This window comes from Xenopus tropicalis, chromosome 8, assembly GCF_000004195.4.
Source record: "Xenopus tropicalis strain Nigerian chromosome 8, UCB_Xtro_10.0, whole genome shotgun sequence".
In the NCBI taxonomy this organism is placed as follows: domain Eukaryota; kingdom Metazoa; phylum Chordata; class Amphibia; order Anura; family Pipidae; genus Xenopus; species Xenopus tropicalis.
In genome coordinates, this window is record NC_030684.2 from 68,972,384 (window position 1) to 68,997,626 (window position 25,243).

At 38.0% G+C, this 25,243-nt stretch overlaps 1 protein-coding gene across 1 annotated transcript; it reads left to right on the forward strand.

Moving 5' to 3' along the window:
• Window positions 1-428: 428 nt before the first annotated feature.
• htatsf1 (HIV-1 Tat specific factor 1) lies at window positions 429-23,583 on the forward strand. Its single transcript, NM_001291692.1, is given in 9 exon segments — window positions 429-813; window positions 2,023-2,233; window positions 3,624-3,671; window positions 3,779-3,933; window positions 5,154-5,317; window positions 5,656-5,758; window positions 15,579-15,668; window positions 16,802-16,939; window positions 22,620-23,583. Coding segments are annotated over 9 exon segments (1,551 nt in total). The 5' UTR covers window positions 429-453; the 3' UTR covers window positions 22,902-23,583.
• Window positions 23,584-25,243: the final 1,660 nt, after the last annotated feature.

Below are 25,243 nucleotides of genomic sequence, written 5' to 3' on the forward strand. Positions count from 1 at the left end.
AAAGAATAATATTTGTATTGAATTTGCTCATTACTACAGCGGGTTCACTGACATAGCGACAGCAGTCTCAGCTGCACCAATGGATGCAACATTACGGGTACCTGAAAGGTTCAATATACATGACTCGAACCTAACAACGCATAAACAGGTTGTTGAGGCACCCATTTACTCCAAGTTACGGTATCTCACCTAAAAAATACTACATCGTTTGGACGATTCTTTTTTTTGTAATATCCCTTTTCTACCTACATGCTCCAATTCCTGCTCCTTATTTGGATATATCAAGCCTTCCTTTTTTTCCCCGAACCCTTATCTGCTTGTTAACACATGCAACCCTAATCTAACTGGTACATCAGTATTTACTAGAGACGCCCACTCTGCGCATGGGTATAAAAGAAATGCCCAGCAGCCCATGCACTGTAGGCGAATCACTGTTGGTTTGGGGCAAAGTTAATGCGCAGGCGCATTTCAGGAAAACCAGCTGCGCAGGCGCATTTCAGGAAAACCAGCTGCGCAGGCGCATTTCAGGAAAACCCGCTGCGCAGTCGCACTAGCCACCTGGAAAGTAATCCTGTAGTACCTCAGTTTTGTTGCTTAGGGTACCCCTGTCCCCAGTCGGCTTTGCAGACACAGCTGAACATAAGAATGTGTGACGATACGGGATATAACGAAGCCTTTTATGAACAGCTACGACTTCAGCAGCTGTATGGAGAACGTGAGGCGGGAGATGGTCAGGATCCGTACACATACCGGGACCCCAGTGATGGTACCGAGTATGAGTGGGACATAGAAAAGAAGGCCTGGTTCCCTAAGGTAAGCAGAGATTGTGCAAATCAACCTTCATTATGTAATATTGGTTTATTATATAGAATCTTTCACAAGCAAGTGAAGGCCCTCCAGATGTTGTACTACAACTCCCAGCATGTGAGACTGAGGGGCACTACACAACCTATGTGTGTTGCTTGAACCTCAGCATTTATACCGTTTAATGTTGGCATAAATGTGGAAGATGAGAGTTGTAATTGAGCAATACTTACTACCCAGTAGGCCTGTGGTAGATGTTTGTTTGCTTTTTCCTTAGGCTTAGGTACGATCATGCCAACATCAGCTGTTTTGTTGCAAGCAGTCACAGGAGATTTTCTTCTGACAGGCTGCATCTTTGTAAGCTTCCTTACTCAAGAGCTTTTGAAAGTCTTATCCACTTGGTATGTAGTGTATGTGTTCCTTAACAGTAGCTAAACACCCACCTAATAAATACATTCAACTTGCGTTGGTGGCTCAGGGGATAGCACGTGTGCCCTGCAGAGTTCGGCTCCTATATATATCTGGACACCATCTGCAGGGAATTTGTATGTTCTCCCTGCGTCTGCATGAATTTTCCTCCCATGCTCCGCAATCATACTGACAGGTTAAATGGCTTAAGATAAAATTGACCCTACTGTGTGTGAATGTGATAGGAACCGTAGCTTGTCAGCTCCACTGGGGCAGGCCCTGATGTGAGTGTTCTATCATCTCTGTAAAGTGCCATGTAAATGTGTCAGCACTATATAAAGAACAATAACTACTTCATTTGGCCAAGTTGTCTGTAGAGAACCAATAGGAATCAATAATTCCAACAGTGCCAGCGCATGTATGTCCTAATACCGAGTGATAATAGTGAGAAGTGTCTGTAGAGCAGCAGTTTATTTTATTGCCTGTAGGGTTGGCCTGGACATATGCCTGTGTTATTTCAAACCATAAAATAAAGCTATATCAATGCAACTCAGTGTGTAAAAGTTTAAAAGCTTTAGGTTGAATTTAAGCAGTGTGGAAAATGTAGATAGATAAACTAAAATGAAAAAGAATACTGTGTAGATCTTTTTTGCTATACTCCTTTGCTTTATAGGGCCAAAATATGTTAAAATAGTTGTAGTCTCTGTATAAAAAATACTGTTTCATTTCATTATGTGATTGGTTGTAAATTAGTACTACATTTTTCATTTCTCCAATTATTTTACTGATAACTTTACAATTTTCTAATAGATAACAGAAGACTTTTTGGCTATGTACCATGCAAACTATGGTGTAGATGCGGGGAGTACAGACAATACTGTTAATACTGATGCTGCAAAAGCCAAGGAAACGTCAGTCTCCAGTGAAGCACAAGCAATAAAGAAACCTAAAGAGGAACAAAAGCCGCAAACTGAGCAAGGCGAGCCCAAAGCAAAAGGAGAAAAAAGAAAAGCAGACCCAGGTACAGTAACAGTAATTCTTCTGGCACAGCTGGCATATTTCCTGCTGTGGTGCAGAAACTCCAGAATGTGGCTATGTGGTTCAGATTTATAATTATATGATATAACATTCTTCATACACAAATTATATTGTTTTCCAAGCACCTCTAACATTTAACATCTGTAACTGTGACCAGCACAGCTTTTATTAATATCAAGGCAAAGATGCAAGTTGTTGAGCTCCCACATCCATCCAGGTTCCTTTGCCTTGCTGTGGCTTTGACTATCACACTAGAAGTTTATGTGGAATATAAACATAAATGTAACTAAATAAACAACTATGACAGAAATGGCCACAGACACTGTACATGTATACCACAGCATATATGTATTACTTCAGTGAGACACCATACACATTAAAGGGGCAGAGGCAATGGAATGTTACAATGGGTGAAGTGGAACTGGTTAGTTTAGGTTTAAGTGCTTACTACAGAGTGTTTTGTTGGATGTTAGACTTCCACTACTTTAGTCATGTCAGTTATAGATTGAGGAAAGAGTATTCTAAACACTGATTGTTTCAAGGATGCAACTTGGCAGAACTGGTCTGGGCAACAAATCCCTAGTTCACACTGTAAATTCAGTATTTAGTATACAGTTGTTTTGGAATGAGTGACTGTGGTTTGTGGGCCATAATGTATTTTTTATTTTCTGTGGTCCCCTAATATACAGAGTGATCATAGTGCTGGTATTCTAGTTTTGGTTCCAGCCAGGGTGCTACTTGCAATGAATAAGTTTCTTACCCCACTCCAAAGAACATACAGGCAGGGTAATTGGCTGATTTAAAATTGCAACATAAGGACTATGAACTATGAAACTGCACATTCAAGTAGTTTAGGGCAGAAATCCAGGCAGATTCAGTGTTCCAGGTGCAGGCACAACTAGGAGACATTTTTGTTTTTTTTAAGCGTAGAGGCGGATTGTCAGCCTACGCTTATCCACAAGCTGACAATCCGCCCCTTTAGCCCTTGCCCTGAGGCCTATGCAACATGGAGCTGATTCTCAGCAAGCGTTTTTTCTCTTGCCGTGAATCAGCACCATGTGGCATGGGCTTACAGTATTAAAGAAGCCTCAACACTATATAACATGCAGGGGGGGAGCTTACTCCATGTATTGTTGTTACCTGTGCACCTGCTGCACAGGTGGTCACAATAAATGGCATAAGCTCCCCACCTGCATGTTATATAGAGTGCGTAGCTAATATTTTGTGTTGCAGTGTACAGCAGTGAAGTTTGGAAGAATTACTAAAATGAAAACTATTCTAAACCAGAAATATAAAAAAAAAAAAAAACTTTTTTAACCAGGAAGTTGTTTTGGTGTAGTAATAATTTGCATTTGTTTAAATTTATCTTATAGGATGGTTCAATGTAGAAGCCCAGAGAAACACTAATGTTTATGTAACAGGTAAGAAACTTTTTCTCTTTCATTGCATGGGCATATTGTGTTCAATTTATTGCTACAAAAATCACCCATTTTTATTCATCTTTTCTTTGTATGTATGTCCTTTCTAGGGCTCCCTCCTGACATTACAAATGAAGAATTTGCTGAGATTATGTCTAAGTGTGGTATTATCATGCGTGATCCACAATCTGAGGATTATAAAATAAAGTTGTACAAAGACAGAGAAGGAAACCTGAAAGGGGATGGATTGTGTTGTTATCTCAAAGTAAGTCCCTTTTTAACCTTTAGGGGCAGTATACCCTTATTCAAGTTATTCAATAAATAGGACTTTTACATTTTACTGTTGTATTAATAAACACAAACCAATGGATTTTGTTATTTCCAGGAAAACTGAAGGAAAATTTAAGCTACTCTTGAGATAAACAAAACAAACAGGGAAATTGAAGCTATTCTATGTTTTGTCTTTGCAAGATAGATAATTATGTTACCAGTGGATTTCTACTATCAACATAATCGCAAAAAAATGCAAAAGAGGGGGTTTGTATACTGGTAATTGGTCTGCCTTGCAAGGACCAAACATAGTGTAGCTTCAGTTTAGCATAAAAAATAAAAAAAAACCCATAGATTTGTCAAGATTTCCAAAAAAAAAAAAAAAAAAAAAGTAGGACCAACACAAGACCTAGTCATTTAGCTCCTGTTAAATAGGGTGGTATACGACCCATTTTAAGGTGCATGGACATCTTTCAGTCCTCTCATCATTGCTAGCAGTGTTTTTCCCAGAAAAAAGTGGTGTCAGGGACAAAAATAGGAAAGAATTATGTGCCACCCAATCCCTCTAGCCCCTATTAGAACCACTTTTGCAGAAGCTGATAAGAGAAGAAGCTGTGCACCTCTGCAAATAAAGTGTGCAGCCCTGCTGGCTTTCCAAAGACTTTACTAAAGGCTTTGTAATATGTAACGTGCAATGGGGGCAGGAGGGGAGCCAGGTAATAGGGTAAAAATGCCAGGTGATATGCCTGGGGAGAACAGTGATTGCTGAAATAGTTTAAGCTGAAATTTTTTTTTTTGAAACCATCATTGTTCCAAAATGTTCATCTAAGTAGCTGTTGCCTACTTTTTTTAGGTGTTAATGTCTACAGATTACACTGGAAATAAAAACTCTATACAGCCCTGCAAAAAAGCAGGTTTTGTTTAATAAAAAAAGAAACCACAATAAGAGTAGAGTAAAACCCAGCAGACCTACGCCCCAAGTACAGAACAAGGAAGGTACTGAGATGCCAGTGTAGTTTTCTCCTAACAGGAGCACCGGCCAAGGAAAAGCTCAGCCTTCACTGGGGGTGGTTAACATTTTGAGATCCCCTTCCCCAGCGAAATACACTTTACAAGTCTTTTGGACACTTGTTTCTATTTCTGTTGCTAAATTACGTAACTTTAGACTGTATGCTAAAATATAATAAGGTTAACAATGTCCTCTTGTTCCTGTAGAGAGAATCTGTGGATCTTGCTTTAAGGCTTCTTGATGAGTATGAGATAAGAGGCTACAAGTTGCACGTGGAAAATGCAAAGTTTCAACTCAAAGGAGAGTATGATGCCACTAAAAAGAAGAAGAAATGCAAAGACTACAAAAAGAAGATATCTATACAGCAAAAGTGTGTACTTATGTTCAGGCTGATTCCACCCACTGCTGCTTATAGCCATATTTGCCCTCTTGTAACATACACAATAAATTGTTTAACTGCCAGAACATTATTTTGGGACATCATTTCCGACATACTTGACATGATGTTTTGCTGGCACATAGCTGTTCTGAAAGTGCTGCTCTGAAAATATTACTATTTCGTGTAAGCTGTCATAATAACTCTTTAAGCAAAAAACCTTTTTCTCCTTGTCTTGGTAGCTCACTATTACACACTTGCTAATATTTGTCATAGTTCATAGTATATCCATTTCCAGTAAGCTTATATTCAGCTGTTTTTATGTTTTTTAGACAACTGGATTGGAGGCCAGAAAAGAAAGCAAATGATACATCAAGAATGAGATTTGAGAGAGTTGTGATCATTAAAAATATGTTTCACCCAAAAGACTTTGAGGTAAGATTTGCGTTCTTTTTGATATCTTGGTATGCCAAATAGTAGTCGCTGCATCAGTCAGTCTTTTGAGCCCTAAGCCATTTAAAGGGATTCTGTCATTATTTTTATGGCATACTTTTTATTTGTAAATTACAGTTTGCATAGAAAATAGTTCACTCTACCATTTAAAATTTTATTCTTGAACCAACAAATATATTTTTTTTTAGTTTGGTGTGTAGGCAGCCGTCTCATCTTGTGCATTGTGAGTCTGAGCTTTCAGAAGGAGCCAAAATTACCCAATAAAACTGCTTTCAGATAAGCTATTGTTTCTATTGCTCAGTATACTTTCAGTATACCAGCAGTGCTATTAGCCCACGAAGGCACTATCCGTTCAGGGAGCTGAATCATTCAGCAGAGGTGTCAGGGAGCTGTTATATTGTTACCTGCTCATTTTTCTGCTGACCGGCTGGTTTCGAGTAGAAAGGGAGGGGTGATATCACTCCAACTTGCAGTGCTGTGGTAAAGAGTGACTGGTTTATCAGAACACATTGCTGTGGCACCCTGGGAAATGAAGAACATGGCTAGCCCCATGTTAAATTTCAGTGCAGGATTCTGCTATTAACTGATGCGTTTTGAAAAAAAAAAAACATTTTCAGTATTCCGGTCTGGGGTACATACATCACTTTATTTTGCACATCGTAAATGTTTTTACCTTTGGCAGTTAAGAACCAGACCACCACATTTCCAAGTAAGGGAGGCAGCCTTCACATGTCTGTTGTTCCCTGCTTCTAGGGAATAAGCAGCACGGCAGAACAGTTGGCCCCTGGGGAAGATGCTGAGGTTCATTTCAGCAATTTCATTGTGGATTTGTAGCTTGGTATTTTGAAATTGTGGCAAATAAGATTCTTAAAAGCAGAAAATTTAAGTATATATTTAATTTTAAAATAATTTGGTAGTGCATTACTGTGAGATACACAAATAAGTAATTCAAATTCATAAAACAAATATATATGTGGTTGTGCACTTCGAGACATGTCTTTCTGCAAATTAGCTATTGTATTGTGCGTATAAAAACCTCAACCTCTAGCAATGTTGTCAGAGTAAGTGACATTTTGATTATGATTAATACCCTGAAAAGTCGCAGTCTTATTTAAACAGCCACAAATCTAAATTCTATTAATTTAAAAAAATGTGAAACCATGATACTGCCACTAGATGGCACATCAGTAAATAAGAAAACAGCACTGCACCTTTTGCATTCTTGCCAATTGGCAGTTTGTGAAAGAATCCTATCCTTAGATGCAAGAATTGTACATTTTCTTATGTGTCTTTGTAGTTGCTGCTTTTGCTGCCATATCGAATATATACTATTCAACTGCTACGGCCATTTCCCAAGTGCCATTTTCCCCTCAGCTGGATTACTTTCTCCACTAACAATACAGGCCTAGCTGTGCTGACTGGGCATTTGAGGGAACATCGCTAAGCTTTCCTGCTCTTACAGCTGCCTTTGTGGGATGCCCAGGGAGCTGTGGACTCATGACAAAATATTTCCTACCCTTTTAGACTTGTGCTTGTCAAAATTTGTTTAGTTCATGCCCCTCTTGGAAGGTCCATCCTTTTCTCAGGGTGCTCCCTTAGGTTTACAGATAGGAAATATTGTTTTATCAGCCATTCAGCCATATGTCCAAGAATATGTAGTATAGCAAGTTCTTTACACAAATCCCATTTTAATTGACCATAAAATGACATGTAATTCCTACATTCCTAAAATTCAGATTTTTGCCCTTTGTTTGGAAGCAACTGCTTAAATGAATAGTTAGTGGTGTGCGGTGTTTTGAAACAAATATAATTGTGTTTCTTTATGGGGTACAATTACCACACAGTACACACATTGCACATTAGGCAGCTTTAAATAAAATTAAGTAGTAAGTTTGAAGAATTTAATTTCTCTAGGTGGAATGTGTAAATCAAATTACCCCTAAATACAACATTCTTAAACTTATGTCACAGTAACTTCTTAACAATAACCACATTTCTACTGGAAGTCACCCTCTCACTTGCACAGCACTTGGTCTACAGGTAGTATTTAGGCAGTGGATGTGATTGTAGCTTTGGGCCTCCTGTCCCCATATAAATTAGGTGTGTCCAGATAGACTCATCTGTGCAATTTAACTTCCATGTTAAAGCCTTCAAGAAATATAATATATTTTTTAAAAATTTCTAATACCTATTAGTGACAGGCATATATGTTTCTTTAAATGAAAGGCTAAAGCTGGCAATATAAGTTTAGATTTGTTTGGTGGGTAGTTAGGCCAGTTTCAACCTTACTGCATAATCTAGGCATATTCAGACTATTGGGGGTCTATTTAACAGATAATTTTGTAATACTGTTGTAATCCTTGTGAATCATCTTGGGTTTATTAGGAAGTTTCCATCTATAGATACTGCGGGTATCTCTGATATCAGCCTGGATTTAAAGAAGTTGCTTAAATAAGGTCAATTCGTCAGTTGTTAAAAGTATGGTATAATAAAATAACTTGGTGACCTGCAGGCTAAGAGATTGTGTAGCCTAAGAAATGTCCTAAATGCATTCATTTAAAGTTTTACTGCAGTCTGACTACATGCAAAGGGAATCCAGGTCATTGATTACATCTTTTTAATAGTCCATACCTTTTGAGATTACTCGTCTGAAATAATTGGGAATGAGGTTACTGGTCTTAAATAATTGTTGTGACTGCTTAATTCATTAAAAAAAAATTCAGTGATGGCAGTTCAGTGTAATTTCTGGATGTGCAAGTACCAGTCCAACCAGATTGTTTTATATTTTTATGACCCTGAGGAATGTGGGTAGGGCAGCCTGTTTAACTTCCAGTTGTCTAGAGCTGCTAATTTGAAATTATGAAGTAGGCACCCAATTTCCTAACACAATATTGTCTTGCAGTCCTGTAAAGGATTTGTGTATGTATTGCCAACAGTTTATAATCTGTCGGGTATTTATTACAACTGTGGGTTTTGATGACAAAGAATAAATGATAATTAGCATCTCTGCTTGCGACACAGTCGAAAATTCCCCTAAGCAAGTTTCTGTTCATATGCCTCTGGCTAGAAGAAACTGGGAGACAAGTGGTTAACAAGGTGTGTTGTCATTTTGTAAAAATATTTCAAATAGTTTGAAGAAGTGTTTATTATCCTAATGAAAAGCTAAATGCTGCTATCATTTGTCATCTTTTTGATCTCTTTACACCAAAAATGTTTAGTTTGTTTTGCAAAAGAAAAATTATTCAGTGGCAGTGGCATCTACAGAACAACTTAAAGCCCTCCATTAAGGGCTCTGGTACACGGGGAGATTAGTCGCCCGCGGCAAAACTCCCTGCTCGCGGGCGACTAATCTCCCCGAGTTGCCTTCCCTCTGCCATCCCACCGGCGAACATGTAAGTCGCCGGCGGGATGGCAGACGCGGCGGGGCGATTTCGGGAAATCGCCGAAAAAGCCTCGCGAGTCTTTTTCGGCGATTTGCGCGAAATCGCGCCGCCGCGTCTGCCATCCCGCCGGCGACTTACATGTTCGCCGGTGGGATGGCAGAGGGAAGGCAACTCGGGGAGATTAGTCGCCCGCGAGCAGGGAGTTTTGCCGCGGGCGACTAATCTCCCCGTGTACCAGAGCCCTAAAGGCTGAAGACGCAATGAGCTACTAGTAGCAGCTACTTTTTCACAGCTACTAAATGCCAGAAAATACCATGTCATACACAATACACACATTTATCAGTAAATTATCAACATTGTCTATTTTAGTAGCCAAGACAAGTAGCTGCTACTAGTAGCTCCACGTGTCTTCACCCTAACAAGCTCCTAATGCAGTGCAAATTAACCTTTTCCTCTCCAGCTGAACTTCTGCTCCTCACGGTTAACAGCTAGAGTGTGTGCAAGTTTGCTGTGAGAAATCCTAGACATTTCTCTGACATGGTTTCAACCAGTCTGCAGCCATATTATTTGGTCATTCCACAGGGTTCAGCTTTGTTATCAACATAATGAGCCAAATGGTGCAAGGGTATGCACATATTTGTTGAAAGCATGTAACCAAAATTTCACTCATTAGAGACAACTGCCTAAAAAGCTAAACCAACTTACACAACGCAAGTGAAAAGAATGTACAGTGGCTTGCAAAAGTATTCGGCCCCCTTGAACTTTTCCACATTTTGTCACATTACAGCCACAAACATGAATCAATTTTATTGGAATTCCACGTGAAAGACCATTACAAAGTGGTGTACACGTGAGAAGTGGAACGAAAATCATACATGATTCCAAACATTTTTTTTACAAATAAATAACTGCAAAGTGGGGTGTGCGTAATTATTTAGCCCCCTGAGTCAATACTTTGTAGAACCACCTTTTGCTGCAATTACAGCTGCCAGTCTTTTAGGGTATGTCTCTACCAGCTTTGCACATCTAGAGACTGAAATCCTTGCCCATTCTTCTTTGCAAAACAGCTCCAGCTCAGTCAGATTAGATGGACAGCGTTTGTGAACAGCAGTTTTCAGATCTTGCCACAGATTCTCGATTGGATTTAGATCTGGACTTTGACTGGGCCATTCTAACACATGGATATGTTTTGTTTTAAACCATTCCATTGTTGCCCTGGCTTTATGTTTAGGGTCGTTGTCCTGCTGGAAGGTGAACCTCCGCCCCAGTCTCAAGTCTTTTGCAGACTCCAAGAGGTTTTCTTCCAAGATTGCCCTGTATTTGGCTCCATCCATCTTCCCATCAACTCTGACCAGCTTCCCTGTCCCTGCTGAAGAGAAGCACCCCCAGAGCATGATGCTGCCACCACCATATTTGACAGTGGGGATGGTGTGTTCAGAGTGATGTGCAGTGTTAGTTTTCCGCCACACATAGCGTTTTGCATTTTGGCCAAAAAGTTCCATTTTGGACTCATCTGACCAGAGCACCTTCTTCCACATGTTTGCTGTGTCCCCCACATGGCTTGTGGCAAACTGCAAACGGGACTTCTTATGGTTTTCTGTTAACAATGGCTTTCTTCTTGCCACTCTTCCATAAAGGCCAACTTTGTGCAGTGCACAACAAATAGTTGTCCTATGGACAGATTCCCCCACCTGAGCTGTAGATCTCTGCAGCTCGTCCAGAGTCACCATGGGCCTCTTGGCTGCATTTCTGATCAGCGCTCTCCTTGTTCGGCCTGTGAGTTTAGGTGGATGGCCTTGTCTTGGTAGGTTTACAGTTGTGCCATACTCCCATTTCTGAATGATCGCTTGAACAGTGCTCCGTGGGATGTTCAAGGCTTTGGAAATCTTTTTGTAGCCTAAGCCTGCTTTAAATTTCTCAATAACTTTATCCCTGACCTGTCTGGTGTGTTCTTTGGTGTTGTTGCTCCCAATATTCTCTTAGACAACCTCTGAGGCCATCACAGAGCAGCTGTATTTGTACTGACATTCGATTACACACAGGTGCACTCTATTTAGTCATTAGCACTCATCAGGCAATGTCTATGGGCAACTGACTGCACTCAGACCAAAGGGGGCTGAATAATTACGCACACCCCACTTTGCAGTTATTTATTTGTAAAAAATGTTTGGAATCATGTATGATTTTCGTTCCACTTCTCACGTGTACAACACTTTGTATTGGTCTTTCACGTGGAATTCCAATAAAATTGATTCATGTTTGTGGCTGTAATGTGACAAAATGTGGAAAAGTTCCGAATACTTTTGCAAGCCACTATGTATAACAGTTCTCTTCCATGATTTAGCAAACCCACCTAATTTATCTGTAATGCTGAATTATACATTCCAGCATTCCTTGGTTAGGATATACTTAGGGGTAGGTAGGGATGAATGAGTTTTGTTAGTGTGTTTTTTTTTTTTTCTTGAATCAGTGCTAGAATTTTGGAATGCAGTCTTTTTCAGTGAAAAATCCCTCACATGTCCCTCAGTTATGATTGGCTTATCTGATATCCCTGCCTCAAGATTGACTTCCTGTGTCAAGATTACATGGCCTCGCCTCTTGACATCTCTGCACCAGGATTGTCTTGCCACTCTCTTGATATTCCTGTCAAGATTGCTTCGCCTCTCTTGATATCCCTGTGACCGGATTACCCCACCCCTGTGATATCCCTGCGTCAAGATTGCCTTGTGTTATCTCTGCATCAGGATTACCTCACCCCTGTGATGTACCTGTGCTTTACCCCTTTTCAAGAATGCCTACCCTGTGATAGCCCTGCGTTAAGATTGCCTCAACCCTATGGTATCTCTGCGTCAGGATTGACATTGTTGCTGTCTGGTGTCTTTCAGAGGGAGCGGGAAGCCTGTACTAAACCCATTTTTTATATCACTTATTACACTTTTTTTCCAGCATAAATCATTTTACACATCTAAATTGATATTGAAATGTACATAAGGGTTGCAGAGATGTATATTATATTAGTTTTAGCACCGGTATTAATAGAATTAGATGGTGTTACCTGGTACAGGTATTAGATTCCTTATCCAGTAACCCATCATTTACAAAGGCTCACAATTATTGAAATGCCATCATTCTAATTTTGAAAAAAATATTTCCTTTTTCTCTGAATAATAAAACACTATCTTGTGCTTTATGCTAACTAAGCTGAATATATTCATATTGGTGGCAAAACAATCCTATTGTATTTATTTAGTGCTTGAAGGAGAAGGAAAGGCAAAGTCACTTGGGGGTGCCAAAATGTTAGGCACCCCCAAGTGACTTCAATAGCCTACCTTTTACCCCGGGCTGGTGCCCCTGTTAGAGAACAGCACCAGCCCGGGGTAGCAGCAATCACTTCCTCCTTCCTGTAGCGCTGCGCGTGCATGTGCAGTAGAGTGAAAAGCCGAACTTTAACAGAGAAGTCAGCTTTTCACTCTACTGCGCATGCGCCTATTGTGTAAGTCTTAGCAAAACGCAGGCGGAAGGAGGAAGCGCATCGCTCCAGGTACCCCGGGCTGGTGCTGTTTTCTCCTATCGGGGGCACCAGCCCGGGGTAAGCGATTAAAGTCACTTGGGGGTGCCTAACATTTTAGCACCCCCAAGTGACTTAGCCTTTCCTTCTCCTTTAAAGGAAAACTACACCGCCAAACAATGTAGGTCTCTATATAAATATATTGCATTAAACAGCTCATGTAAAATCCTGCTTTATCTAAATAATCAATTTTAACTAAAATATTCTATTTTAGTAGTATGTGCCATCAGGTATTTCTAAATAGAAAACTGCAATTTTAAATACTAAGAGCCGCCCCCTGGAATCAAACGACTTCCAGTGCACACAAACAAACCAAGAGCAAACATACATGTTGGGTCACATCAGCCAATGAACAAATATAGTTCTGTCTTTTACTCCCACACGTCTTCACAGTTAGAGCTGCATTATTTCCTGTCAGGTGATCTCTGAGGGAGCACACAGCCCATCTCTAAATGATGGCTCAAGGGAAAAGTTGTAAAAGCTGATAAATTCCAGTTTGGTAAGATTCTTTAATAGGCCACTTAGTTTATAATATCATATTATCTCCTGGTTAATTATTCATTCTGGAGGTATAGTTTCTGTTTTGCAGACTAAGCATATGGCGGTACACATTATGGAAAGAACCCTTTATCCAGATAACCCCAGACATTTTGGATAATAGATCCTATATCTCTATTAGCAATGTAAAATTGCTAAGATCACAAAATCTTCTAAAAGTATGAGATAAATGTGAGTTGCAATAGTGTACAGAAAAGCACTCTGAGTATGCTTTCATTTTCATCAATTTATTTTTGAGTTCAGATCCCATTTAACTGCCTGTATAATGGCATGTTTTCTTATAATGCACTTCTATTAGTGAATTTCAGGCACCTGACTGCTGGGCTGTACTTTAACTACTGTACTTTACTGGCTTACGATGTGTTGCTATAATGCAGGCAAAAAATGCACAAAGACTGCTTTATTTAGCAGTGTTGCCTGTTTATTACACTATTTTGCATGTTACTATGTCCAAGGGATATGCTTTATTTAATCGCTTTCCAGCCCTCCTTTGATCTCATATACACCATCCCAACAGAGACATAAAGACATTTTTATGTAATTATCAGTATGCATAGAATGTGTAGCCCTATTTTACCTTTTTTTTTCTGAGTAGGCAGAAAAGCATGAGATCCACATTTTAAAACATCTCAATCTAAATATGTAATGGGTGAAAGAGGCTTTATCCACACATTATTTTATAGTCACTATTCCCTAAACTGTCTAGCTGAATAGGGCCTCAGGGTAATTCCTGTGCATTTGTGTTAGGGGTTGTTCGTGCAAATGTTATGTCATTATTGCTGGGTTTTAACAGTGTCCCCAGTGATAAATGGACATGGCTCATCACTGGGGACACTGTTAAAACCCAGAAGTAATGACATAACATTTGCACGAAGGGCTTATATCATGGCAAGGGGGCTTAGGAAGGTTGTGTTCATCTAGAATTATGGGCATAGATAAGGTTGAACCTCCTTGCAGAATCAGGATACATTATTTACAGGGTAAGTACAAAGGTATTGAATAAATACAAAGGGGAAATAAAAAGAGAAGACAGTTTGTTGAATAAAATCAATTATTTTTACTCCAGGCCAGTTCTTCTGGCTCTTTTGAGCAGGGCCCTCTTCACCTCTTATATCTGTTATTTGTTGCTTTGTATGTAATTCTGTATGTCCAATGTATAAACCTATTTATTGTACAGTACTGCTGATGCTTTTTAAATACATTTTAATAATAATAATCTTCTATGCACCTGGATGTGGGTTTTTTTATCTTTTGCTTTTAAATTTGGTGGTGCAGTAGTTTGACAGGTTATTAAGTAGTGAGAAAGATTTTCAAGGTGTCGAAGTCAGTTGGTGCAAAGGTTTTGTGAGATGTAGATGATATGCCCAGAAATGAATAGAGAAGTAAATGGGAGGACAGAAAACAGAGCTTTCAGTGTGTAACAGGAAATTTTATAAATTATTTGTGAAGTAGATTTGTGAGCTTAAATAGATATTCTGATATGGAGAACAGGAGAATATGAATTGTAATTGTGTAGAATGAAATAGGACCATGTAATGTTTTTAGCAGAGCAGAAATTCTTGCCATGGGGCATAACTGGGACCTTTCTATTAGAAAAGTTTTAACCTGTAGTTCCAGAACCCTACATTTCATTTAATAATGACCAAAGAAGAATATTTCATTTGAAACAGCAGTAATGTAATGTTCTTATGTGGCAGAATATGCTGGTTATATTAAAGGCAAACAGTTGGGAATAGAGTGTAAAGGTTTAAATATATATTCATATACTGCATATATAAACTTCTCGCTCACCAAATCTATTCATGCTTGCATACACAGTAGACTGCTCTTTCGCTGACTTCCCAGTAAATGGAGGGGGTTAATCTCCATAAACTAAAGGGGGGGATGCTCCATACCCAGAACTTGGTACGGTCACTTTAGTCTTACTGCTTACTGCACATGCTGTGTTTGTGCACTATAGTCAATAATGATGCAAGTGGTTCCTTATGTTAGAAAGGAAAAAAACCTTTAAAGATTTTATGGGTGTCTTTTAATCATTAAACATATAGAATTATTGTAAAAACCTGCAGCATTACATTATTTAAATTTTGTACAGTATAACCTTTGTCCTTTTACTTTCTGAATTTAGAAATATTGTATTTTTTTTGTTTTTTGTTTCTAGGAAGCACAGTCCTTGAAACATGATTTAAGTGAAATGTACATCTAATCACATAGCTGCAGTACATATTTGAAAACCTTCCTGTTAAACACAAAATTATTGTTATTGTGTTCACACAATGTTTCCTTTTCTCAGGAGGATCCTTTGGTATTAAATGAAATACGAGAAGATCTTCGATCTGAATGTGAAAAATTTGGGCAAGTGAAGAAACTCTTGATATTTGATGTAAGTAGTTTGGTGTTTATCTTGTGGTAGCTCCAGGATTCCACTGTATCAATAGGTGCACGTTTCCTCAATTCAACACCATGATGCCGAAGTTCAAAAAGTGTGTTTGGACACAAGCACGTTTAATGAATCGTGTCAATCAGCGCAACATTTAGGGCAGTGACACACAGGGAGATTAGTCTCCGCGGGACAAATCTTCGTTGTCGCAGGCGACTAATCTCCCCGCAATGCCATCCCACCGGCTAAAATGTAAATTCGACTGTGGGATGGCATACGTGGCGCCACGATTTGCCGAAATTGCCTTGAGAGGAAACTTCAGTGACATCAGCAAATCGCGGCGCCACGTATGCCCTCCCACTGGCGATTAACATTCTAGCCAGTGGGATGGCATTGTGGGGAGATTAGTCGCCCGCCACAAAGGAGATTTGTTGCAGTGCGGCCCTTATGTTCATTTTAGTGCCACCACACCTATGGTTACATTTGGAAAACGACTCCTGTTGTGGTACAGAAAAAGTAGGCTGCCATGCTTTAATAGCTATGAACAGAGATACTGTCAGCATGTGTAGATTAAATGCAAATTTACTAATCTATATCTGTCCCTTTACATTAAGGGGCATAATATTGAGATATGTAAAAAAAAAAAAAAAAAGAATAGCTTTAAAATGTAAAAAACATTTCCACTTTATTTCCTCATTAGGATCCATTATCCACAAAACTACAAATTACGGGAAAGCCGTCTACCATAGAGTCCTTTTAATTCAAATTTTTTCAAATAAAACAATATCTTGTACATTATGGTAACTAAGCTGCATGAATTTATGCTGGGTGCACAACTGTTGCGTGTTTTTAATGTTTACCTGATTTTTAGAAGACTTAAAATATAGAGATCGAAATTTGGAAATATTCCTTATCTGTAAAATCATAGATATAATGACCACTTCAGAGCTTAGTAAATTGACAACTTTTTTTTTTACATAAACTTTTGCATCATTTTTAGGTGTAAAATATTTTGTACATCTTTTGCAAATATTATGGATTGCATTCATCTTTTCATTCTTATAGGGCTGTTGTCTCTCTGAACTGGTCAGTCCAGTCATTTGTCATTCTTTTCAATTATTTCAATTTTTCTCTAGCAACATCCTGATGGAGTGGCCTCTGTGGCATTTAAAGAAGCAGAAGAAGGTGATATGTGTATACAAGCTTTGAATGGACGCTGGTTTGGTGGTCGCCAGCTAATTGTGGAATCATGGGATGGGGTAACTGATTATCAGGTAAGGTTGAATCCTTTAGTTTGATACACTTTCAGTAAATTCTAGCACTGGGTAACTTCAGTTGTTCTAAAGTTTCTAAAGTTCTAACAACTTTAAGAATCTACATTTCAAACTCTTCAGTAGAGAGCCTAGTATTTACCTGATGTATAGTGACCTGCTGAAGCAGGTGGGCCTTCCCCCAGCAACACACACAGTATATGTAATTATGTTTTAACAGGTACACAGGACAATGGCACTCCACACAATGGAATAAATATCTTAACATTTATAAAATCCGAAGTCAAGCACTCAGAGAAATAATTAAAAGTCACCAATAAAAACATTAGGCTTTATTATTGAATAAGAAAGTGCAGTAAAACGTGGCTTCAGTCAAATGCAAAGGCACAAAAAGGCTTAATATAATAAAATTAATTAACTGATGCATTTAGGTGCACTCAAACTATGTCTCAAATGCACAGTAAATGCACTTAAAAAAGGCTGAATAGGTCCCTAGGTTAGCACCACACAGAGCTGATTCTTGGCCTGCAGAAAACACGGGCTGAGAGTCTGCCCCTATGCTGGCACCAGCCTTCTACTTTGCCTGCACCTGGATGCACTCCAGGTCTCCCGGAAGCATTTCAGACTCCGCAGATATTAGCTGGAAATGCGAAGTCCTCTGCTTTTTGGCTGATATTTTCTGTCGCTGCCTTTACCCTCGGCTGACACAATGCTTCAGGGTTCACGCAAGGTAGCGGGCTGGTGTCATTATAGGGGCTAATTGTCTGCCTGTGGTTTCTGCCCTAGCCCTAATCTCTTTTCTACTCTCTGCCTGCTCTTTCCTCCTATGTCAGTATTGTGCAGCATTTAGGCTAGTGCCACATATGGCTGCTTCTTGACCTGCAGGTAAACTCACCCAGCTCTGTACACAGTGCTACAGTCCACCTTTCCGCCTACAAATTTCTCAAATTTTAATCTTTAATCTAGCTTCTTTAGTGTATTTGGTAACAAATACCAAATGGTGATTTTCTACCAGTCATCTTTCCCACCTCCTGTATGCCCACAAAATGACAAATACATTAATGACTTAATACCATGTGAAAAATACATGTATAAAAAACATAAGTAAATACCTCCCTTACACTCTAAAGCAGCATTCATTATGTAATCTAAAAATGAGTTTCTAAGAACTACAATTCCAGGTTATTCAATGTTAAAAGCCTGCAAAGTGATTAACATACATTTAATCACTAGAAAAATATTCCATATATTCACAGTTGTACCTCCTGTTGCCCTCCCCATACTTTTAGAATTAAACCATTTATCAAAAAGAAAGTTTTGTTATAATAAATCCAAGAGACTAAGCTGAACTCCTTTTGATCCCCGGAAAGTATTCTCTCTCTATTTGCCTGGAGCCCTTGTTCATGAGAGATCATTGTACAAAGGACATAGACAGCACAAAACAACCAGCCAAAATCTAAAAACAGCTGTAACCAACTTTAAGTTTGTTAGGTTATTAGAGAATAAATTTTTGAGTGAAAGCTGAAGCATTGAGGAAGACATTTAGGAGAAAGAGTTTGATATCAAAATAGCACATTTAATGCAGTTAGGGATTTTCCTAGAAAAAAGGAATAGGCATGTGGAGGATTTAACTCAGCTTGTCGTGGGGTGTTCAGAGTGGGTAATCTGCATTAAAAAGTGTAGGAAACATGTTGCATTAAGAATGTCTGCAGCTGACAAAATGATGTATGGTGTGTGAGAAAATATTACAAATATTGTAACACCTAATACTGAAATGTGCAGTACAAAATGCTGTCTTTAAGGAAAAAGCAAGTTCTATAGGGGAAGTATAAATGTTAAAGAATTAATGTGTGGTTTGTTCTTATGTGGGGGCTGATTTTTGTATAGCGATTAGTTCTTTAATCTTAAGGGGCATATTTATTATGCTGTGTAAAAAAACAGCGAAAAAATTCGCCGTATTTTACACAGCTTTTTACTCTGTTTTTTCATCGAATTAGTTTTACACAGCATAATAAATACGCCCCTAAATGTACTGTTGGGAGCCAGACAGTGTAGTTTGTGGTATGTAAGTGGAACACGGTTTTGGGAATGTGTCAGGACCATTACAAAAGGAAAATATCATAGTTTATTAACGCATTGTCAGGACTAACATTGTATTCCTGGGGGATTAGGGTGCTGGGATAGAATAGGTGGCTGTAGAGGGAGAGAGATTAAAATTAGACATTTTATGATCAATCAAGTTGAATATTTATCTTAAATTAATTGCACTTAATCTGATGAAATTAGAATGAGGCTTATTAATAAATGGGGTTATATGTGACTGTAAAGAAGTTTTAGCATAGAGGGGAGGCGTGAGTTCACAGACAGATGGGAAATATTTCAGGCCACTTTAAAAGAAAACTGTACCTTCAGAACAAATACATAACCAACATTATATAACGTTATATTGTAATTAGGTACGTATTAACAAATCCTGCCAAATTAGCATATACATATCTATAAATATTGCTGCTCCATCCCTGATCAGCTGCCAGGAAATAATGTAGCTCTAACTATAACAGGGAGAAGTGTAATTTATATATGGGCTATTTTATGTGATATATTCTGTAGAGATTTGCAATGCTAAGGGTTCAGTTTCCCATCCCTATTAAATAAATAAGTTTGCTCTCTAAGAGAAAGGAGTGTACAGTTGTATTATGTTCCTTTAATTTTCTGACTTTTCTTAGCGCTGTGATTTTATGGTCATTGTAAATTATAATTAAATTATTGTAAATGATATTACAATTATGTAATGGATTTTGGACAGTTCAGTATAGATTATATAGCACACAAGAAAAGAATCTAAAAACCATGAAAGCTAATTTAATGATTTGCAATACAAACTTTTTGCGTGTCTGCTTTTCATAGGTTGATGACATCATAAATACAACTCTCTGTAATTTAATATAGTAATTATGCCTTTCAGTTTGCTTAATTGTTCCTAATAATTAAATATTTCCCCTAATTTGTAGCTATTTTTGGTTGTAGCCAGAACTAAAAGAGGGGAAGATCTGGTATTCATTTTACTTCATTATGCTATACAATCCCGTCTGTAAAATGGCCTGTAGAATAGCACCTAATGCAGTGGATATTAATGATTCGTAAGTGGGTTATTCGGTTCAATGCTAATGTATTGGCTTGATTCAGAATAAACAGATCAGTCTATGATTGACTTATTTGCTTGTTTCTACAAAGGATTCTTAATTTTGTTTATTATGTGCAGGCTATTTGCTACTTCAAAATCTGTGTTTTTACAGTACAAATTCTTTCATTCTTACTACAAAACAATGCAATACTTGGAAGACATGGCAGTAATCTGCCTGCTAGAAAAGGATAAATCATCTGTGCCCATAGGTCTAATCAGCCTATTTTTATAGTAAGAAATTGGGAATATTTGTGACCACTGCACAGCAATCAAAATCCTAGTTTGCTGACTACTTACTGTCATGCCTTGCACACACGCTATTTGTTTCCAGACATATTTTTTACATATTTAGGAATTTAGGATTGTTTAAAGAATTAACTATATATTTAGGCATATGCTTTTAGTAAGCACTGTTGAGCTACACAGCATAATAAATCATCTATTTTGTTTCACTAAAATATTTTACATAATTTTTTTTATTTAGTTATTTTTGGTGTGTTGCTGAGAACTGGCTATTTTAGATGACTGCTTTTCTAATAGCTGTCTACTGCGTGTTGTGTGCGATTTGTTAATGCTTATATTGGGACATTAATTATCTCTGACCTGTACCCTCTACTTTTATTTGGGATCATAACACTGCAGAGCCTTCATATAGGTTTCCCTATCTTCCTTTTATGGATTTTTGTTCTTATTAATTTACTTTTTGCCTAGAGGTCAGTTATTGCTTGGAGGTTTCTAATGATACTAATGCATAACCAAACAGCCCCATACCTCACTGTAATACTTCCTCGGTGACCAGCTCATCTTACAATATTTGAATCAGCCTTTCAGCATCACCCACTTTCCTTCTCTTAGCTCTATTTATTTGTTTACTCTGCAAACCCACCAGCAGCCCATTTTTACTAGTGAAGAAAAGAGGCTGTTGGATACATGGCTATCTGGTCATCGTCTACTGTACATATACTCAAGCCAAATACATATAAACAGAATTTGACTGCTATAATATAATTTCTTAAACTGTAATTTCATACCTCAGTAATGGCATTCATTCTGCATAGGCTTTGCTAGATGCTAATATTTGAAAGGTTAAAAATAGCTGTACTATTTCACTAAGGTCTGTAGAAAATGAAAGGGAGCCAAACAGAACTATCCTGCACATTATCTGACCATTCGGACTTCAGACACATGGGGCACATTCATTAAAGTACGAATCCAATTCACGAAATCCGATAATTTATGATTGCAAAAGTCATGAAAATTCCATTCATTTGAATACGAAGATTTCGTACTTACGATCCGAAAGTTCTGAAATTTTTGTATTGAAATGATCGTTTGCGAATGGCGATCCAATAGTCACAAAATTTTCGTATCCGAATGATCGGAAACGGTGGGAAAACCTTTCTGACTTTTATCCTTCAGTGCATGATTCTGGAAGCCTCCCATAGGACTCGATGGCACTCTGCAGCTCCAACCTGGCCCAAGGAAAGGCACGATAGCGAAGCGTGAATGAATCTGAAACTTTCGTACTCATTGCGACAGATACGATTTTGTTGTTCAAATTGTCGCAAAGTAGGAAAAAGTCACGCAAATTAACGAAAATATTGCAGAAAATACACAAAAGTTGTAAAAATACAAATTTTTTTGTAAGCGGACCTGTCATACTTTAATGAATGTGCCCCATACTGTGTGCTGGGCTATACATGCTTTGGCCTCTTTTTGTTGTTCCATTTAAAGGAAAAGTCAACCCAGAATATAATTTTTTGCCTAATAAAACTCTAAGCAACTTTGCAATATACATTCATTACATATTTGTAATGGTTTTTGAGTTATTTGTATATATAACTGCTATTTAGTAGTTTTGACTTTCTATTCTCTGCCCTGGTGGCTCTGGCATTTAAAACAATGTAACACAAGGCAGCAGCCTGACAGACCTGACTTGCTGGAGGAGACTGACCTTTGCAACTTTGTTAAAAAAAAAAAAAACAACCAGGAGTTCAGCAAATGCTGCTTTCTATAGCAATTACATTTACACATAACTATTAAAGCACTGACAATTTTTGCTTAGAATTGTGTTTTCTTTTATTAGGCAAAATCTTGTTTTTTGGGGTTCACATGTCCTTTAAACAGACTCCTCTTTATTTTCTGATCTGCCCACGTGCCTTACACTGGCAGATGTGGTGCTTCAGTAGATGACATTTACCAAAATGTCATATCAACGAAGGTATGAAGTTAAGTGGATTTTATCAGTATGTATATGACTAGCTGAATCAGGCATTATGGCACCTTGTAGACTTGCGTAAAAAGGCTAATTTTTTAAGAGCCAGGATTTGTGAACATAAGCTATACTTTCATATTATACATATGCAGAAGGTAAACCCTACTTGGGAAAAGGATATATAGACAAGTGTCACAATAATTTTTTTTTAAAATTATACTAATTGTAAGTTGTTATACTTATAAAAAAAAAAAAAACTCACATGAAAATGTTTCTTATGGCAGATTGAAGAAACATCTCGAGAAAGAGAAGAAAGGTTAAAAGGCTGGGAGAAATTCATCAGTGGCGATGGGGAGAAAAAATCTGAGGGTGAAAGCACCCCTTCAAATAATAAACAATCAGTTGAAAATATGGACAATGGCACCACATCAGAATGTAACAAGGAGAACAATATTCATCGGGCAGAAAATCTTCAGACTGATCTTCCTCAAGATGATGCTCAGTCAACAGATAGCAGCATTGGAAGCAGTGATGAAGAAAGTGAAGAAAACAAAGGACAATCATAGTGTTCATGGCTGCATGTGTGTTTTAGCTTGTTCTTGTGGTTTTTATTTGTAATGTTGGGGTGAACCAAGTGTGATAACCTGTCTATATGTGGCTCATCAGATCTTCAAAATTGACGTTCGTTGCTCATCATCAGATCTTCAAAATAAATGTTCATTGACGTTTGGGGAAAAAAATAGAACAGAAAGACCCACAAAGATTTTGCGCAACTTTTTCCAGCATTTGACATCAGCTCATGAAACTAGAAAAACCCGTGTGTGTAAGAAAGTTTGCGGCCTGGATTTTTTTAAAAACAAAATTAAGTTGTTTTCATGCATATCTGGTATAAAATATTATTTACGTCTGTTTTCAGACTAATCATTTTGTTTATACCTGGTAAAACATAGGCTTCACTGAAATGCTTCTGCACTGAAAAACAAATGCCCTCTGTGTCTTTATAATATGCCATACTATCCCATAGAAAAGAGTTCAATTTTTGTAGCAAAGTTGCATAAAAAGTAAAATAAATGCTCTTTGTTTGTTGTACATATTTTCTGATGTGCAGGTATATTTCAAATTATTTGTTTTGCTAAAGGACAACTTTTTATTCCAAGACCCAAATAGATTTCTTACAGGATTCATTACTAGAGGGAGCTTTTAACATGCATCTCTATCTCTTTATTAAAGTCAAATAGGTTAGCAGAGGCTAGCTGCACTGCCTTGCGTAATTATTCGCCCCCTTGGATATTTTTCACATTTTGTTACTACGAGCTGAAATAAAAATGGATTTAATTGGAATTTTTCCCATAAGAATTACACAAAATATTATACACTTTGAAGGTACAAAATATTTAACACAGTTAAAAATCAAATATTTGTTAGTTGCATAAGTATTCACCACGTGATACATCACCTTTTGGCTGTAGTTACAGCTGCAAGTGTTTTGGAGTAAGTCATAAACAGCATTGCCCATCTGGATCTCTGTCAACTAGAATAAAAATCACTGGCGAGCCATATTTTAAAGACTTTCCTTATATTCTAATTCAGATTGAGGTTTGCACTTTGACTGGGCCATTCTAAGACATTCAGGATATTGGTCTTGCACCACTTCATTGTAGCTTTAGCTGTTTGTTTAAGGTCATGGTGGTGGGTGCTGGAAGGTACAGGTTTTCCTCAATTACTGCCCAGTATCTGGCTTCATCCATCTTGCCCTTGATCCAGTTTTCCAGTCTCTGCTGAAGAGAGGCATATGCTACTTCAGCTCAATGTTGGTGACCTTAGAAAGCCAACACTGCCTATAACTCTGTCACACACAGTATTTTATGCTAAGGCCACACAGTTTACTTTTGGTCTTATCAGACCTGAGAACCTTTTGCTCATGTTTTCTGTGTCTTCCAGATACCTTTTGGCAAACTTTGCCTTTGAAACCTTTTACAAGCCAGCCCTTCTCCAGGACTCTATCCTAGACTTCTTGTGATAGTTACTTTTTAATGATGCTGTTTGTTAAAATATTTTCTCTAACAAACCTTGGTGTCTTTCAGAAAGACGTGTACTAGTGTTTTGAGGTCATGTGACAAATCAGTTGCACATAGGTGGGCTCCCTTGAACAGATGTTTTTAGAGCTGCCATAGGTTGTGTGTTAATACTTAAGCAATAAAGTTTGTTTTTATTTATTTGTAGGTCTTATAGATTTGTATCCACTTTTCCATTATTGGCTCTTTTGTGTAGGTGGCAGAGCAATGTTTCTGCCCCACCCCCTTTTTTATCTTTTTATTTTTTTTTTATCATACCAGGCAGAGGTGATGGAAAATTTAGTGGAGAAAGTGTTGTATCCCTCATACACTAATTAATATTAGACAGCATGAGAGGGATTAGGATTAACTATCTATAGCACTTAATTTATTATTGCAGTGACACATCAGTCTAAACTGGAACTCATTTCCCAAACATGTAAGCTGGGGCTTGACAAATCCCAGAAGCCAGGTAGCTACAGCTCCTATAATCTGCTTGCTGAGCTTTAGGAATGTTGATTATTAAGGAGAAAGAAGGATGAATTACATTGTTGGTATAAGATGCAAAATCCCTAGTTGATTATTCAGAAATGGGAATTCTGTCTGATAAGCTCCACTAGCGCAGCAAATGATTATGTGCTTTCTTTGTTGCTTTTGACTGGTTAATGTGTAACCTAAATAGGTAAAGCATAATATCAATTAAATCAAATGTGGATGTTACTTAGGCTTAGATGTTACTTAAGTTTGCAGCACCTTTAATATGGAACACATAAAAAAAAATGTTTTGATGTAGTGAAATAATTTCTGTCTCTAGGGATACACTGGTTGTGGGCTCTTGTAAAAGACAGCATATT